This window comes from Macaca fascicularis, chromosome 9 (assembly GCF_037993035.2).
Source record: "Macaca fascicularis isolate 582-1 chromosome 9, T2T-MFA8v1.1".
Lineage (NCBI taxonomy): Eukaryota > Metazoa > Chordata > Mammalia > Primates > Cercopithecidae > Macaca > Macaca fascicularis.
This window is the reverse complement of record NC_088383.1, coordinates 23,390,254-23,406,526: the sequence shown is the minus strand read 5'-3', so window position 1 is coordinate 23,406,526 and position 16,273 is coordinate 23,390,254. Positions and strand designations below refer to the sequence as shown.

The 16,273-nt window shown below is 42.8% G+C and overlaps 1 protein-coding gene across 8 annotated transcripts in view; it reads left to right on the top strand.

Annotated features, from left to right (window-relative positions):
* The window catches only part of PIP4K2A (phosphatidylinositol-5-phosphate 4-kinase type 2 alpha), a 177,988-nt gene that overhangs the window by 104,993 nt on the left and 56,722 nt on the right, over positions 1–16,273 (top strand). For all 8 annotated transcript variants that reach the window (XM_005564793.4, XM_065520411.1, XM_005564792.4 and 5 more), the window contains exons 2-3: positions 1,216–1,313; positions 3,062–3,158. In XM_005564793.4, the coding sequence (XP_005564850.1) occupies positions 1,216–1,313; positions 3,062–3,158 (195 nt within the window). The remainder of the gene's footprint in view (positions 1–1,215; positions 1,314–3,061; positions 3,159–16,273) is intronic.

The following is a 16,273-nucleotide window of genomic DNA, read 5'->3' as shown; positions in this document are numbered from 1 at the left end:
TGATCTCCATCTGTGGGAAGCCTGGTGGCCTGGCAGGGGGTGCTCTCCTCCAGAGATCATTTGCATTTACTTCTGCCAGGTGTTGGGGCCACTTTCAAAGGCTTCCTTCAAGGATCTCAGGTTAATGTTGAAGCCTTTGGTTGAGCTCCCAGCTTTCCTTTGGCCCAAATAAGTGTTGAAACTGGCAGTTATCCTCAGGGAGTCCCTCCTTTCAGGCTTGCTTAATGGTCCCCACACTCCATGTGGGTTAAACTCACTTTAGGGGAAGAAAGGTCTCTTGGAGATTCCCTCTACTGTCTGTGAACCCAGCAATGTGATTTCAAAAAACAAAAAAAACCTCTGCTCTATCAAGCAGCTCATTCTTTTGTTGTTTGCTTGTTTTTGTAACTGAGAATCCTTCAGCGAGCCTGCCTTCTATCCTACTGGAAGCATAAATCTTTGACATGGTTTTTATTGCTAGCAACAAGGAAAGTCAACATGCAAAAATAGTTAACCAAGAGAAAGTTAAGGTTTTTCAAAATCATGTGTCCAAAGCCATCCCTGTCATTCACTGGAACTTGATCTTACCCTTTGTCCTTTGGAAGCACATCTTTGCTTTTGTTCTTGACTCATGTCCAACCCACCTCCTTCTCTTGCAGTCCTGGGGCCACATGTCTTCCTCCTTCCCTGAATGGAGGTTCTTCTTTTGGTTAATTCATGCCCCACCCCAGTGTTTATTTTTAAACTTAGTTCCTGTAAGGGAAGTAAAGAGCACACAGATGAGTGTTGTTCTTGGAGTTCAATATATAAATCATGTCCATTAATCCAACAAATATTTACATGAAAAATTTAAAAGCTTTCTTTCTCAGATTACATTTTCTTTACAGAGGGAAGTTGTCCTGGACATGTGACCAAAGGGGCTTGGGGATGAGTTTCTGGAGGGAAGGTAGGGAGAGTGGATGGGCAAGAAGCAGGGACAGGCGGCATGAGGATTGAATCTCCTTCACCACTGCCATCCGATGGCCGCCATGGACCCAGCATCAGACAGACGCAAGAAGTGGGAATGAGGAAGGCAGGAAGAGAGATTATGATGGCAGAGGGAAGGAGGATGGGTGGGTGGGTGGGAAGAGAACTTCCTGTGTCCACCATGTTTTTTTTCCCCAAGGTACACATTCAAGTCAAGTCCTCCTCACCTGGATAGTAATAACCTGTGCTATTTATTTTATATTTTTCTAGATCAATGAACTGAGCCATGTTCAAATCCCTGTTATGTTGATGCCAGATGACTTCAAAGCCTATTCAAAAATAAAGGTGGACAATCACCTTTTTAACAAGTAAGTGCAAGTATGACCTTTCATAAGACTAGCATGGCTGCTAGGAGTACAAGTTTTGTGAATTTCTGTAATCACATAATTTTTCAATGGGTGGGAGTAAAGTTTTGCTGATGAAGTTAATCCTGTGATAAACATAACCATCTGTCATTTTTAGAGAAGCAACAGCAGGCTCTCTGGGATAATATCCTTTGCCATATGGCATATTGTTCTCTATGAATATCTTATACGTTGAAAGTGATATTCTCATTATAATTCAAATTTTTCAAGCTGTAAATTGCTTGGATTTTTTATCAGTTATGAACCTCTGCTCTTGTACACAGAACTTTGAAAATGATGATTTATGAACAGCAATGACTCCATCATAGAACAATAAAGACCGAAGGTACATTTTCATAAGGCACAATTAGATGCCACGTTGGGCATTGAGAACATTTCTCCTTCATTTGAATGTCGTTTTAGACATCATTATGAAGCACCTATTATATGTTAGGTGGTCCATTGAGAGCTGGAAATGCAATGATATAGAAGACCTGGCCCTGCCCTCAAGGGGCTCAGAGTACGAAAACTGACACATATACAAACTGCTATAGTTCAGTGTGCAAAGTATGATAAGGGAGGGGTGTGTGCATATGTATAATTTATATGCGTGTCTGGTTCCGTGGGAACAAAAAGAGGGAAACAGTTCTGAATGATTAGGGTGAACCTCAAATCACTCCCATGTGAGGATCATTATGAAATTTTTTTTGAGACAGGATCTTGCTCTGTTGCTCAGGCTGGTGTACAGTGGCGAAATTATATCTCAAAGCAGTCTCAAATTCCTGGGCTCTCGCAGTCCTCCTTCCTGAGCCTTCTGAGTAGCTGGGACTACAGGTACAGGTTACCATGCCCAGCTGATTTTTTAAAAAACTTTTTGTGAAGACAGGGGTCTTCACTGCAGTCTCAAATTCCTGGGCTCAAGCAATCCTCCTTCCTGAGCCTTCCAAGTAGCTGGGACTACAGGTGCAGGTTACCATGCCCAGCTGATGTTTTAAAAAACTTTTTGTAAAGACAGGGGTCTCACTATGTTCCCCAAACTGGCCTCAAACTCCCGGTCTCAAGCAATCCTTCCACCTCAGTCTCCCAAAGTGCTGGGACTACAAATGAGCGGTGTAAGCCACCGTGCCAGGCTGATTACGAAATTTCTTCAGGGATCCATTGTCCTTATGTGAAGCTGATGTGTTAGTTTTTCTCATAACAGTGTTTAGAGGCTGACTTTGAGGGAATTTTCTGTATGCAAATTTAGAATGTGGCATTTATATAAAATAAGCCTTTTAGGGGGGTGAGGGAGTGGCCCTGCTTTCCTCGGCAGTAGCTGAGAGGGAACCTGGGGGCCGTGCTGGTGGCTTGCTCCGCTACCTCTTCCTAACTCACTGTCCTGCCACTGTGCTTTTCCTTCACTGCTCCTCCTGCCTGGCCCCTTCCTTCCCCACCTCTTGTTTTTTGAGGAATGGCTGCAGTGTGTGGCCAGGATTTAAAGAGGTCACATAGTCCAAGCGTGCCTGTGACAAAGGAGACAGACAGACAGCCGTCTAGCCCCCCATGTCTCCTGGATCTTCCTGCGGGTTGTACCTGGTTCTAGGAAACACATCTGTCCCTTTAGTAGACAGTGAACTCCGAACCTTTCTTTAGTTACATGTGGAACTCAGTGGTGACAGATGCAAGTCTGATTGACTGTCTCTGAGCTTTATTCCACGCTGTGACTGTTTCAGAGAAAACATGCCGAGCCATTTCAAGTTTAAGGAATACTGCCCGATGGTCTTCCGTAACCTGCGGGAGAGGTTTGGAATTGATGATCAAGATTTCCAGGTGAGTTGCTTTTGTAACATTTGCTTCCAGTAGGAAATGGGTTTTGCCATGGCTTTTGCTCTATAAATTAGGATCTATTATTTTTGTCAATAAAAGTAATTATATAATAGTAGTTTTCATTTTGTGTAATAAGTTGTTAATGTTCATGCTGAAGTAAAGTGTTCTTCTGATTGGGGACCTCTATACATATGATATTGGTATAAAAGTCAGTAGGAAAATATATTACTGTTCTTTGGAAGGAGACTGAGCATGTGAGGGTTTTATAGAATACTCTCATTTCCAGGTGGAAAGGTTCTGCTAGCAGAGCCGCCTGTTAATTTCTGCTGTCAGACATGTCAGTAGCCTGTGTGAGTGTGCATGTTTTCTATCTTTGTAGAGGCTACTTAGGACTCTCAGGAATCTTTATCTTGCTGATTTGCTGCTTTTCAAGTTGGTCAGACTCTTGCCACAGCATTTTTGTCAAAGGGCACCCTTTGTGCACTGCAGTGCTGGACTGTGGAATGACCATAGCACTGTGGTCAGCACCAGGAATCCAGCATCCTGGGCATGTCCTGTGGTACATCTTCCTCTTCATCTTGGTTCCCACCACGTAAAAATGTGTACTGCTGCTCTCCTCCCCACTCTGGCCTGATCCTTCATTCTAACTTTTGAACATCTGTTTTAACTCTTTAAATAACTGTTGAGCCATGATCATTTTTTTCTGAGAAAGGATTTGACATTGGTTACCCAAGTTTCATATAGCGAGCCAGATTCGTAAATGGCTAAGGATTTTTTTTAAAAGCGGAAATCTAAGGGACAGGTTGAACATCCCCATCAGAAAATCTGAAATCCAAAATGCTTCAAAATCGGATATTTTCTGATCAACATGATGCCACAAGTGGAAAATTCCACAGTTAAGTGCTCAACACAGCATTCGTTTCATGTACACAATTATTTAAAATATTGTATAAAATTACCTTCAGGCTATGTGTATAAGGTGTATATGAAATAGATAAATTTTGTGTTTAGATTTGGGTCCCATCCCCTAGATATCTCATTATCTATGCAGATATTCTGAAATCTGAAAAAATCTGAAATACGACCGGCTCCAGGCATTTCAGATAAGGGATGCTCAACATGTACTGACTTAAGTCCCTTCAAATCTAGTCCTAATTTGCCCTCAGTTTAAGATCTGAATTCATCCTGCATTAAGTGACATATTGCCACCCTGGGTGACTACAAATTGAATACTGATACAGCTTACCCTGTGTTTTCCTCCGAAGAATAGGGTCCCTGAGGCAAACTGAGATAGTTAGCACACTTTCTTAAAGATCTGTGCTCCCACTGCCCTCTCTGTACCATTGCCGAAAATTTCCAGGAATTTCTCACATGTTTGCTGAGGCATGAGAGAGGCTGCCATGTTTGGAGAAAGCAGTGCTGACCAGGCTGCCAGTGACACTGTCTCACGATAGCCTGAGGTTGTGGTTTGCATGGAGGTCCAGACCCTGAGCTTGAGGCTCTGTGTACACAGAAGAGCTGAGGGCTGGCTAGTGGGACAGGAAGGATGTGGTTGCTCATTTGCTATTAAAACTGCATGGGAGCCAACACTCATGTTAGGGCATTTCCTTTCTCTTCTTGAGACAATGTCTTGCTCTGTCGCCTAGGCTGGAGTACAGTTGTGTGATCATAACTCACTGCAGTCTCAAACTGCTGGGCTCAAGTGATCCTCCCACCTCAGCCTCCAGAGTAGCTAGGACTCCAGGTGTGCACCACCATGCCCAGCTAAATTTTTTTTTTTTTTTTTTTTTTTTGTAGAGATGGAGTCTCACTATGTTACCCAGGCTGCTCTCCAACTCCTGGCCTCAAGCCATCCTCACAGAGCATGAGCCAGTGCACCTGGCCTTGGGGCTTAATTTTTAAGAGAGAACTTAGATCACAATTATGGACTTGAAGTTTACTGCTGTAAAAATAATTAGCTTTTCACAGATAATTATTAGAATAGTAAAAAGCATTTCTCTGAAATTAAAATTAATAATTCTGTATCATTTTAGAATCATTACTAAATTTAAAGAGGCCACATGAAAATGAACTAGGTGCTTTTTTTTTTTTAAAGGAATTAACAGCAGATACCTTCAGTGTCTTAAGAAAATCTCCTCTGCCTTAAGAAAAGCTGAATACCAGTGTATTCCTCCTTCTGTCCACATCCTTTTTTTGTTTGGCTGGGTGTTGCTTTAATAAAACAATTTCACTGGCATTTCACAGAAACTGACTTTTGAGGGCCCATGCATCTTATCTTGTTAGATATCTCAAAGCATTATTGAAATGAAGTCTTTCTATTTCTTGTCATAATCAACTCTGTCAAATGAGATCCAAAATGAACCCATTATGTTCTGAGTTCTGCACTGCAGCAAAGAAAAGTCATTTTTAAAATTTCCTCAAATGACCAATTTAGTTGCTGAAATGCAAAGACATGAAGTGGTTTTTCTTCCCTTTTTTTCACCCTACAAAGAAAACTACGTAAGTTGATATTGAAGTCAGTGCAAATTGCTGAGTACAAACTTTGAAGGGAAATTAGGCAAGTGGAGGATGATTCACAAGTAACTAATTGGCAAGTCCGTTAAACTCTTCACATGAGAGCTCCCTGTTGGGGAGAGTGGTGTGAGTGTGATTAATCATTCGAACACTCCTCCTTTCCTTAGCTCTGCCTGCTGCTTTTGGCATTTAAATTGCTGCTTTCTCTTTGGCAACTGTATTTCTATTTTTAAAAAAACTGTATGCTCCCCTCTATAAAAAAAGAAGACGAAGAAGAAAAGTGTGTATTCAGTCACTTCAGTACTCCAGAGGTATACTTTTCTTCCCTCCTCAGTCCTGTATTTCTTTCCCAGTGTCTGTACCTCCTAAAATTCTTCAGCAGGGTCAGGGACCCTGAGTTCCAACTGAAAACAGGATCATAAATCTGGGGCTGTATCCCAGTCTATCGCTACTTGGCTTGGAAGAAAGGAGGGCAGTTGTGACAGCTCTGGCTCCAGGGTCACCTTGCAGGCCCCTGCGTACTGCAGGGATTCAGGCAGAAGACGGGCAGGGGCCAGGACCTGGGGCTCCAGCTGCCTGGCACATTGTTACTGCCCAGACAGTTCAATCCTCATGCCCCGTCCAAGTAACAGGTATCATTTGGCACATGTGACACCAAATGACTAAAAACAACCTTGTTTTCCTCTCCCAGAACTTGCTAATGTGCCTTTGCTGAGTAGAGTCTCCCACCGGCCGCCTCTGTCACTCCTGGGTACTGGTTACTGAAGACTGCATACATCAGAAAAAACCAACTCTTTTTCTGAGCTTATCAGTGTGAGCTGCTTTTTGAGTACTCTTTCCCAACTGACTTGGAAAGTAGGATCAGTGACCTAGGCTCTCATGGTGTTTTGGAGGACACTGGATAGCAAAAGGAGACCAGGCATTGCCTGCTGTGTTTATTTTTCCAAACTGCTTGCATTTTGGACCAGCGGCTCTAAATCAATGTGGTGATCAGGGGCTCTATCATCTGGTTTATTTCATATTCAGACCTTTCCATTCAGCCGAGTGGGTAAATGGTCCCGACTTGTCTTGTTTGTGTGACCACCTTTTTGCTACACCTGAAAAAAGTAGGTATTGGTCCGCGGAGATCGCTCTGTTTGAAGTAGAACATAGTTAAGTAACCTATGCAATTGACCGCTACTGGTGAACTTAAACTTCTTAAAAAGTTTTTAAGATAAATGAAAAGGATAATGAAATGAAAAATGAAAACATTCCTGCTTTCTCAGTAAACATTTGTATCTTTCCTCTGGTTTTGATTTCTGGAATATCTTTAAAAAAGAGTTTTCCTTGTTGTTAAAGACAAATTCAAAGAACAGTTCTAGAATATTCATTGTTAATAGCAGTACCATGTAACATATATATGTAAACCTCTGTGTGTGTGTGTGTGTGTGTGTGTGTGTGTGTGTGTGTGTGCTCATGCACGTGTGTAACCAGTGCTTCTAGATTCAGAACGTTTTCCAATTCATTAGGGCATTTTTAAATTGCATGATTGGTTTGTAATATGCTCAGGGTTGATTCAGTGTTGAATCAGGGTTCTGATCATTGTTTGACCAGCATGATATCCATCGTCATACTTTAAAGGTATGTTTCAGGATGAATGCTGCCTGGGAGGCCTCTTCTGTGACTATAGCTGCAGTTCTATCTCTACCATTACCTCTGCATCCTTAATCCCTGATCACCCTTAGGTCTGGGATTTCATGCATAATTATCAAATCAAAGTATTTATTTGTACCTACCACACGTCAGGCTCTGTGCTAGACGTTTTAGGGAATGCGGAGAGAAGAAAGAAAGGTGAAGCATCACTTTATTTAAAAACTATTATGTACCAGATTCTATATTAGATGCTAACAAGATTTGCAGAAACCCAGCATCTTGATTTGTAGTGTTCTTCATGAAAATCTGCACGCCTCTTTCCAGTCTCTTATGCTTATTTGATTGTCTCTTATGCTCAAACCCAGAGAGACTGGAAACAGAGGGTACAGATTTTCATGAAGAACATTAAACAGCCCTGGGAAGTCAAATAGAGGCTTCAGTTACATTTAGTAGCTGCCAGAGAGGGTTGCCTCCCAGAAACCAAAAAGTTATGCAGGAGGGAGCTGATGCTGTTAAACCTAAATAGACCACACATTTGAAAGTGAGGCCTCTTGTTCACTGTGGAGGATAATATCAGGTTTACTTTTCCCCTACTGTGTCTCCTGAATTAGAATCCCTCATTATTCACATCTGATGCCCTTTCTTCTTTGTGTTTGTAACAGAGAATTCTAATTTTAAAATAATTAATTTTAAGAGCTAACATTTTAAACTTTTGATGTTCTTATTTCAAGTTTAGAAATAAAATTCTAAAGTCTTAAGACCTTCAGTGTATACTAAACTTGAAGTGGGGTAGCAGGAATTCTGCCTTAATCTCTAGAATATCAAGTCTACCCTTTGAAACTTTCACTTGTAGATTTCTCACTTTGACTTTAAACTGCCTGAGGGCAGGAGCAGTGTTTGTGTTTCCTGGCCGCCTGTCCCCGGTTTAGCACAATGCTCAGCTCAGCAGACACTTAAGAAATGTTTGCAGTCGGGGCAGCGGCCACACGTGTAATCCCAGCTACTCAGCTGGCCAATGCAGGAGGATCTCTTGAGCCCAGGAGTTCGAGACCAGCCTGGACAACATAGTGAGACACCATCTCTAAAAATATGAAAAATAAATAAGTAAATACTTCCACTTAGTTGTAGAAGAAAGTGAGTGAGGGCTAATGGAGACTTTGAAGAGAATTTAACCCTCTGGGCCCAAGCAGACGACAGGAGAGCCTATGAAATGTGAAGGTATTTGGATGGTAGCAGAATGGTGGGAAATAAAGATGTTAAAATAGCAAGAGACACAAAGACACCAGGGACACTGGGCCGATTCTGCTGCCAGTGAGCAGCCCTGTGGGTTTTGCTCGGGGGAATGGCGATGTCATGAAATCTGTGTTGTCTTTTCTTTTTTCTTTTTCTTTCTTCTTCTTTTTTTTTTTTTTTTTTTTTTTTGAGACAGAGTTTCACTCTGTCGCCCGGGCTGGAGTACAGTGGCACAGTCTCGGCTTACTGCAGCCTCCCAACTCCTGGGCTCAATCGATCCTGCCACTTCAACCCCCTGAGTACCTGGGACTACAGGTAAGTGCCACTATGCCCAGCTAATTTTTGGTTTTTTTTTTTTTTTTTTTTTTGGTAGACACAGGGTTTTGCCATTGTTGCCCAGGCTGGTCTCGAACTCCTGGGCTCAAGCGATCCACCCACCTTAGCCTCTCAAAGTACTGGGATTACAGGTGTGAGCCACTGCACCCAGCCAAGGTCTGTATTTTCTAAAGATAACTACGCTGTAATTTATAGAATGCATAGAAGGGAGATAAGAAAATCAGGAGGCTGTGAAATCCCAGTGAGCCAAGCCTCTGTCACCCACGGTGCAAAGCGTGGAGCAGCATCAGAAGACAGTGAGAGAAGTCAACTCACAGCTTCGGTGGCCAGTGGCAAAGGACAAGAGCCACCGACGCATGGGGACCTGAGAGGCTGAGAGAGCAGGGATGCGGGTCCCGGAGGGAGGGAAGTTGGGGGTTGCAGGTGGATAGAAAGGAAGATACAGTTGAGTTTTTGACCTGTTGACTGGCCCTAGTGGTGGGATACCCGGTGAGGCTTGTGGCCTGCATTGGGCATCCTGGCTCACAACTCTGGATGAGGTCAGGAGCAGAGGTCCAGCTGTGGGAGGATTGGCACAGACGTGCTTGTGGGACTCCTCCTTGGTCCAACTCTTAACCCTCAAACTACGCCATCACCCCCGTGCTTGCTCCTCGAATGCCCAGGCACTCTCATTCCTTCGTCACCAGTTGTTGCCTGGTGGGTTTGCTCCGTTTGTCCTCACAGGTTGGCTGCCCTGGAAGGAAACTCCCACTCAAAGATGCACCGAGGCTGAGACCCAAGGGAGGCCCCTCTCTGATTGGACAACCTCTTGATAGACTGGGGGAAGCTCCCTCACAGCCCATCAGGGTCATCAGGCATTTCTTGCACTGTTTCAGGTCCTTTTTATGAGCTGCGCAAATGACTGTTCCTACCACCACCTGCCCCCACCTGGGACCCCAGGCTTCCTGTTAGCCTGTGTTTCCTGCCTCAGACCTGCTTTGGGTTTTGCCTTGTGGCTTTTGACAGAGAGCTGACAGCCAGTCATCCTTGCCACTGGGTGCTTCTCTCCAGGTTAAACGCTGTGTTTACCGTGAGCCCTAGGGACAGGTCCCTGGTATTTTAATCACCGTCAAACAGCAACCTGAGGTTTTAAAAGATGATCTCATGGCACTCTGTGAAGTTTCTGCAACTCTGCTGCTTTCTCTGTTGGTCATTGCCTTTCATTTTTATATTCTTTTTTTCTGATAAGTTGTTTCATTATTAATAAGTGTTAAATTGCACTGTGTCTTGCTCCCTTCTATAGTGAAAGCTATTCTTCGCTTGAGATCACAGCTTAGACTTTCTTTGAAATTCCCCAAGAGCTTAACACAGGGCTTTGAACACAGTGGGCATTTAATAAATCCTTGATGATGATGTTCCAGTTCACACGTTGGTCTTTAACTCTCTGGCGAGGTCAGAGGACCATCTGTGCTCGCTCACATATGTCAACCGCAGACCCAGAAAGCAGCCTTCTCCAGGCAAGTTGCTCCTGTCTCCTGGGCTGTGTGATTCGAGGCATGTAATCGTAATCCTGAGCTGTCAGCAGGGCAGTGATTGGTTTCCAGGTTTCAAGTCCATGAAACAGGTAGCCAGGTTGAGGAAAAGAATATTTCCAGGAAGTTAGAAGACCTGGTTGAGTCTTGGATCTTCAGTGACTGATGCTGTGACCGTGAGACACTCACTCACCCCAGGTGGGTCTCAGTTTCCTCGTCCGTAACATGAGGAGTGGGACACAGTGCTCTCTGAGGCTCCCTAGCTGTCAGGTCTCTGAATCTTTACTGTGCCACCATGAGGAGATGGCTATCATGTGAGTTCTTCTGCACGGCATTGACATGTTCCCATATACGAGGGTGGCTTTACACATTTGAGCATGGCAAAGTTTAAATGGCCCCTCCTTCAACTAAAAATAAAGACTTTTCATACATAATTTTTAGCAGAATGTATACAAACGACTATCAAAATGGAAAAAAAAAACAAAAATTATACAAGACTTACATGATTAGTTCAAGAGAATTAAATATGCAAAATGCTTGGTTGTTGAAAAAATACAGGGGAAAGTAACTTATTAAATGAGGACACTTTTATGAGAGAGAGAAAAGATTGGCGGTAAGAATGAGCTAATTAAATTGGCATTTATGTTTCCTTCCCCCTTCTGGGGGCTCCACTAATCCTGGATCTCTGACTGCGGAAATAAACATCTGCAACGCAGACGTTTAGAGGAAGGGGGAAAGGACAGCATCATTAATCCTTTTCTTAAGGGAAAGGACAATAAATTTCCAGTTATAAATATAAAAAGGCATTAAAGAGGGAGCTTCATCTCTCATTACCTTCCTTTATTTGCTGTAGAGAGGACCGAGGTAGCACCAGAGCCTCAAACACAGCTTTTGAGGTTTGAGCTAGGATAGTGTAAGATAGGAAAGGTATTTATTTGGCTATGGGAAAAGTACATTTATTCACCAAGTTGCACAATAGGCAAAAATGAAGTAAATTGTCATCCTCTTACCTGCCCTGCACCACACAGCTTTGCCATAGAACTTGAATGTTTGTCCAACTGTTCGTTTTTATCTAGCTCCCTGACTATGCTAGGAACAAACTTAGAAGCAACATTTATTGGCTGTGATGTGTCCACTGCAATTGTGTATGTGTGCTGGCCTGAGTAGAGAGCACTTGCCAGGTCACCTCACTCATCCAGAGACAGCCCAGGGGCTGCGGCTGGCACAGTGCGTCACCTCAAGGTGGATGACCGTGTCTAGGGTGCTTGCAAGATCAGTGTTGGGACCAATCACAAATACCTGTGTACTGTATGGTTACATCCGTGTGAAATGTCCAGAATGGGCAGATAAATAGACACAAAGATCAGAGGCCTCTCTAGGCTGGGGGATAGGGGAAGGAATGGGAGTGATTGCAGATAGGTTCAGCGTTTGTTTTTGGAGTCATGAAAATACTCTAAAAATGATTGTGATCATGGTTGCATGATTTGGTGAAAACATTAAAAACTATTGAATTGTATACTTTAAATAGGTGAGTCATATGGTATGTGAGCCATATCTCAACGAAGAAGAATGCTCAGAGTTTGAAACTAGCTTAATTTATTCAATAAGAGACATTTTTTCCCAAAAGGTTGAAACCAGTCTAATTTATTCAATAAGAGACAGGTTTTCCCAAAGTTGATTTTGGCTGTTCTTCTTTTGGGGTGGGTTATGGTATCAGTATTTTTATTTAGAACAGGTGACTTTAAATCATTTCATAATTTATAATATGAAACTATCAAATGTATAGAAGAAAAGGAATAACCAATGAAGAAAGTGAATTTTTGCAGTTTGTGCATGTTTATTAGATTTTTTCCCATAAACTAATAGTAAATCATTGTCCATTTCCTAAGTCTTTACAAACTGACAGCAGAATAATAATTAGAAGAATGAGCAGGAAGCTTAGAGACCATTAAGTCCAGCTGTCTTTCTTTGCAGATAATCAGATAACAGAGTAAGGGATGTGGGAAGGGTGAGTTGGAGGGAGGACTCAAAGCCCTGACTTCAGCCCATTGCTGTTGAGATGGATCACCCTAACACTCTGAGGCTGCTTCCTGGGTCCATTCTGTTTTGCCGTCATCTATGTCCTTTGCCCACCTCTGGTTTGAGAGGTCACAGGGAAGTGAGCAGGGGCCAGCAATAGAAGGAAGACCTTGTGGGCTGGGAATTTTCAATCTGAAACTTTCTTGTGAAATTTTAAATTCTCCTTTTAACATGTAAGTTACTATTGAAGCCTTTAGGAAATAACTTATTGTCACTTTTGTTAGTGACTGATAGGTGCAGAATCCCCAATTTTGTCTGTTTGTTTTTATTTTTTAACAGAGTCTCTATCAACTAGGCTGGAGTGCAGTGGTGCAGTCATGGCTCACTGCAGCCTTGAACTCCTCAGCTCAAGTGATCCTCCAACCTCAGCCTTCCTTGTAGCTAGAACAACAGGCACACACCACCATATCCGGCTAATTTTTTAATACTATGTAGACACAGAGTCTTACTATGTTGCCCAGGCTGGTCCCAAACTCCTGGCCTCAAGTGATCCTCCCACCTCGGTCTCCCAAAGTGCTAGGATTACAGGCATAAGCCACTGCGCCCAGCCCCCAGTTTTGAATTTAAATAAATTGCAGACCATATAACTCTCCAAGTGTGTCCATGACAAGGAATTTGTTTCTTAATGAGAGGAGATCTCTCCAAAGCCTGGGTGGATTTCATTGGGTAATTTTATCTGGCTGCTTTCTCATGAAGACAAGTAGATAAGGGTAAATGTTCCAGAAAGTGAATATTTTACTTTGGAGATGAAGAGGACTAAACCAACCCTCTAAAGGGTGTTTTTAAGGCCTTAGATAGGATCAGCTTCATCTCAGATTTGTCCTTTTAAATTAGGTGATTGAGAGGACAAATAATTTTTCTAAATGGTGCCTTCTGTTAGGCCTTCTTTTTCCCATGTAGAGCTGGTCTTAACTTGTAAATTTCATCTTAATTTCTTTTTTTCCTGTTCTCTTTTTTTTTTTTAATCCCCCCAGCTTAGTAATATTCAGAGTGCATATAGAGTATAAAGTAACCCAGAATTCAGCACTCCCAGTATAAAAGATTGCTCCTTTCAGCTTTGACATTGTTTGTGAAGAAAATCCATGCAGTTTTAAGCAGAAAGAGTGGATGGGACATTTCTTATAAAGGCAGAAACCAGTGACAGGAGGAAAACAAGAACCTCCAACAATTCTCAGACCACATAAACTAATTTAAATAGACATGATGCAGTGTGCCACATGGTCAGAAATGTGAAGAATTCTTAGGGTTGACATCGTCACCAGTCAACAGGACTCATAGGAAATGCTAAGTGCCGGTCCTCCTTCAGCCCTGTGTTACACTGTGTGAGTGCCTGACTCTGGGTCCAGGGCTCAGCAGCACAGTCCTCCTGTCCCAAATGCTTATTCCACAGACTCATCTGTCTCAGCTCCTGCCGGGAGAGAAGACAGCTCCTACTCTTCCTACTCAGTTAATGTAAAGTAATGAACAGTCCTAGAATGAGTCCAGATAGCTTTGTACACTTGTTAATAAAAGTGTAAATAACAGACTCTGGACTGCATTAGCACTGTGGCTGTTATTGATGATATTTTCTACACACTTTACTTGGCAAAACCGAAAACCTAAAGACAGGTTTGGTTTTGTGCCAGCTGGCTCACACTCTAAATTGGCATTAGAAGGTGTTTGTCACTATGGAAAAATTGACTGTCCCTTCATAATGCCCACCATACTCTAGAGCCCAGGTGAAGAAACAGCATGGCAGGGGGAGATGGAGGCTCTGGGTGGGGCCCCTGCAGGGCCCTCCGTGCTCACCAGCCCACCTGATGTTGGAGAACTGAGTTGGGCAAGTCATTTCTGCTGTCTGGGTCTGTTTTATCTGTACATTGAGTGGTTTGGAGTCATCTCCAAGGTTGCTTCCAACTCTAATGCTCTTTGAGATTTATTTAAACATGGAGGGACCCCTTGAAGGCACCTGAAGGTCACTCCCAAGCTCTCTTTCCATCAAGGGCCTCCCAGCTTGTCCAAGCATCCAACATCATGCTGTGATTCCTTTTTCGTTTGCGACAAAACAAAGCACACTGAGGAGTTTCTTACTCAGTGTCGGTAGATACAGTGTTCGAGGCAGCACAGTGACTGTGTTGAAGATATAAGGCCTCCTCCGCTGAGCTCATGTGCTCGTTCTGGCTGATGTTGTCCTGAATACATCTGGAATCTGTGAAGTGTTATTTTCACTGCATCTTCTCTTTCTTCTCGGCCTGAGTGTCCTAAACCATCATTAGGCCCCTGCCGAGGTGATGGTTATACTGTCCTCTGATCGGACTCTTTCTTGGGACAGGTGTCCTGAGTCACCTTCTGAGGCCCATGTTTTACAGCAGTTCCTAGAGCGAGTCATGTCTTTGAGTAAACCTTTTTTTTTTTTTTTTTTTTTTTTTTTTTTTTTTTTTTTTGAGACGGAGTTTTGCTCTTGTTGCCTAGGCTGGAGTGCAATGGCACCATCTCGGCTCACCGCAGCCTCTGCCTCCCAGGTTCAAGTGATTCTCCTGCCTCAGCCTCCTGAGTAGCTGGGATTATAGGCATGCGCCACCATATCTGGATAATTTTGTAGTTTTAGTAGAGACGGGGTTTCGCCATGTTGGTCAGGCTAGTCTTGAACTCCATGTTGGTCAGGCGAGTCTCAAACTCCTGACCTCAGGTGATCTACCTGCCTTGGCCTCCCAAAGTGCTGGGATTACAGGTGTGAGCCACTACACCCGGCTGAGTAAATCCATTTTTAGAGTCCTAAAAGATCCAAGGTAGAGATCTCATTCAGCCCATTCTCTCCCCGGGCTTATTCTCTATCACTTTATAGAACCGGAAACTGAGGCTCAAAGAGACTAAATGCTATCTACAAGAACTGATGAATGTTCTAGATCCCAAACCAGTGCCCTCACCATTACACAGTACTGCCTTTATTTTTTATTTTTATTTTTATTTTTTTTGAGACAGAGGCTCACTGTGCCACTTAGGTTGGAGTGCAGTGGTATGATCTCAGCTCACTGCAATCTCTGCCTCCCAGGTTCAAACAATTCTCATGCCTCAGCCTCCCGAGTAGCTGTAATTACAGGCATGCACCACCACCTCTGGCTGATGTTTGTATTTTTAGTGGAGACGGGGTTTCACCATATTGCCCAGGCTGGTCTTGAATTTGTGGTCTCAAGTGATCCACCCACCTCGGCCCCCAAAGTGCTGAGACTACAGGCATGAGCCACCGTGCCCTGCCTGTACTGCTTTTAAAAACACACATCTGCTTCATGCCTTGGAATAGGGCAAGAAAGTAAATAATAATAGTAAAAATACATAAACAATTTTACTTTATTATAAAGGCTACAAAAAGTCTATGATTATAATGACAGAAGTACAGTCTTGTCTTTGTAAATCACCCTTTTTGGTTAGTTCAGAGAAAACTTTAGATAGGAATCTTAGGCATATTGCTTGGCTCCATTGTATACTAGTTTCTTTATCTTCAGGTGGGAAAAATGGACCTGGCTTTTCCTCTCTCACTGGAATATTGTGAAAATAAATGTGAAATAATGAGTTGGATTTTTCCAGGCCTTAGAATCATTCCAAGGATCAGGTGTTTTGTGTAGAATTGCATTAACTCTTTTGATTTCCTGCTTATCGGATAAGGCTTTTAATACATTTGATTTATGTATTTTTATATTCATGGTGATATGAAAGGTACATTCTGTGTTTTGATACAGTGTTCCTAACTTCATTGGTTATTTGATATTCATGAACCTTAAAAATACTCAGATAGTGTGGGTTGGGGCTACTCATGTGATTATTAAAATGGTGATT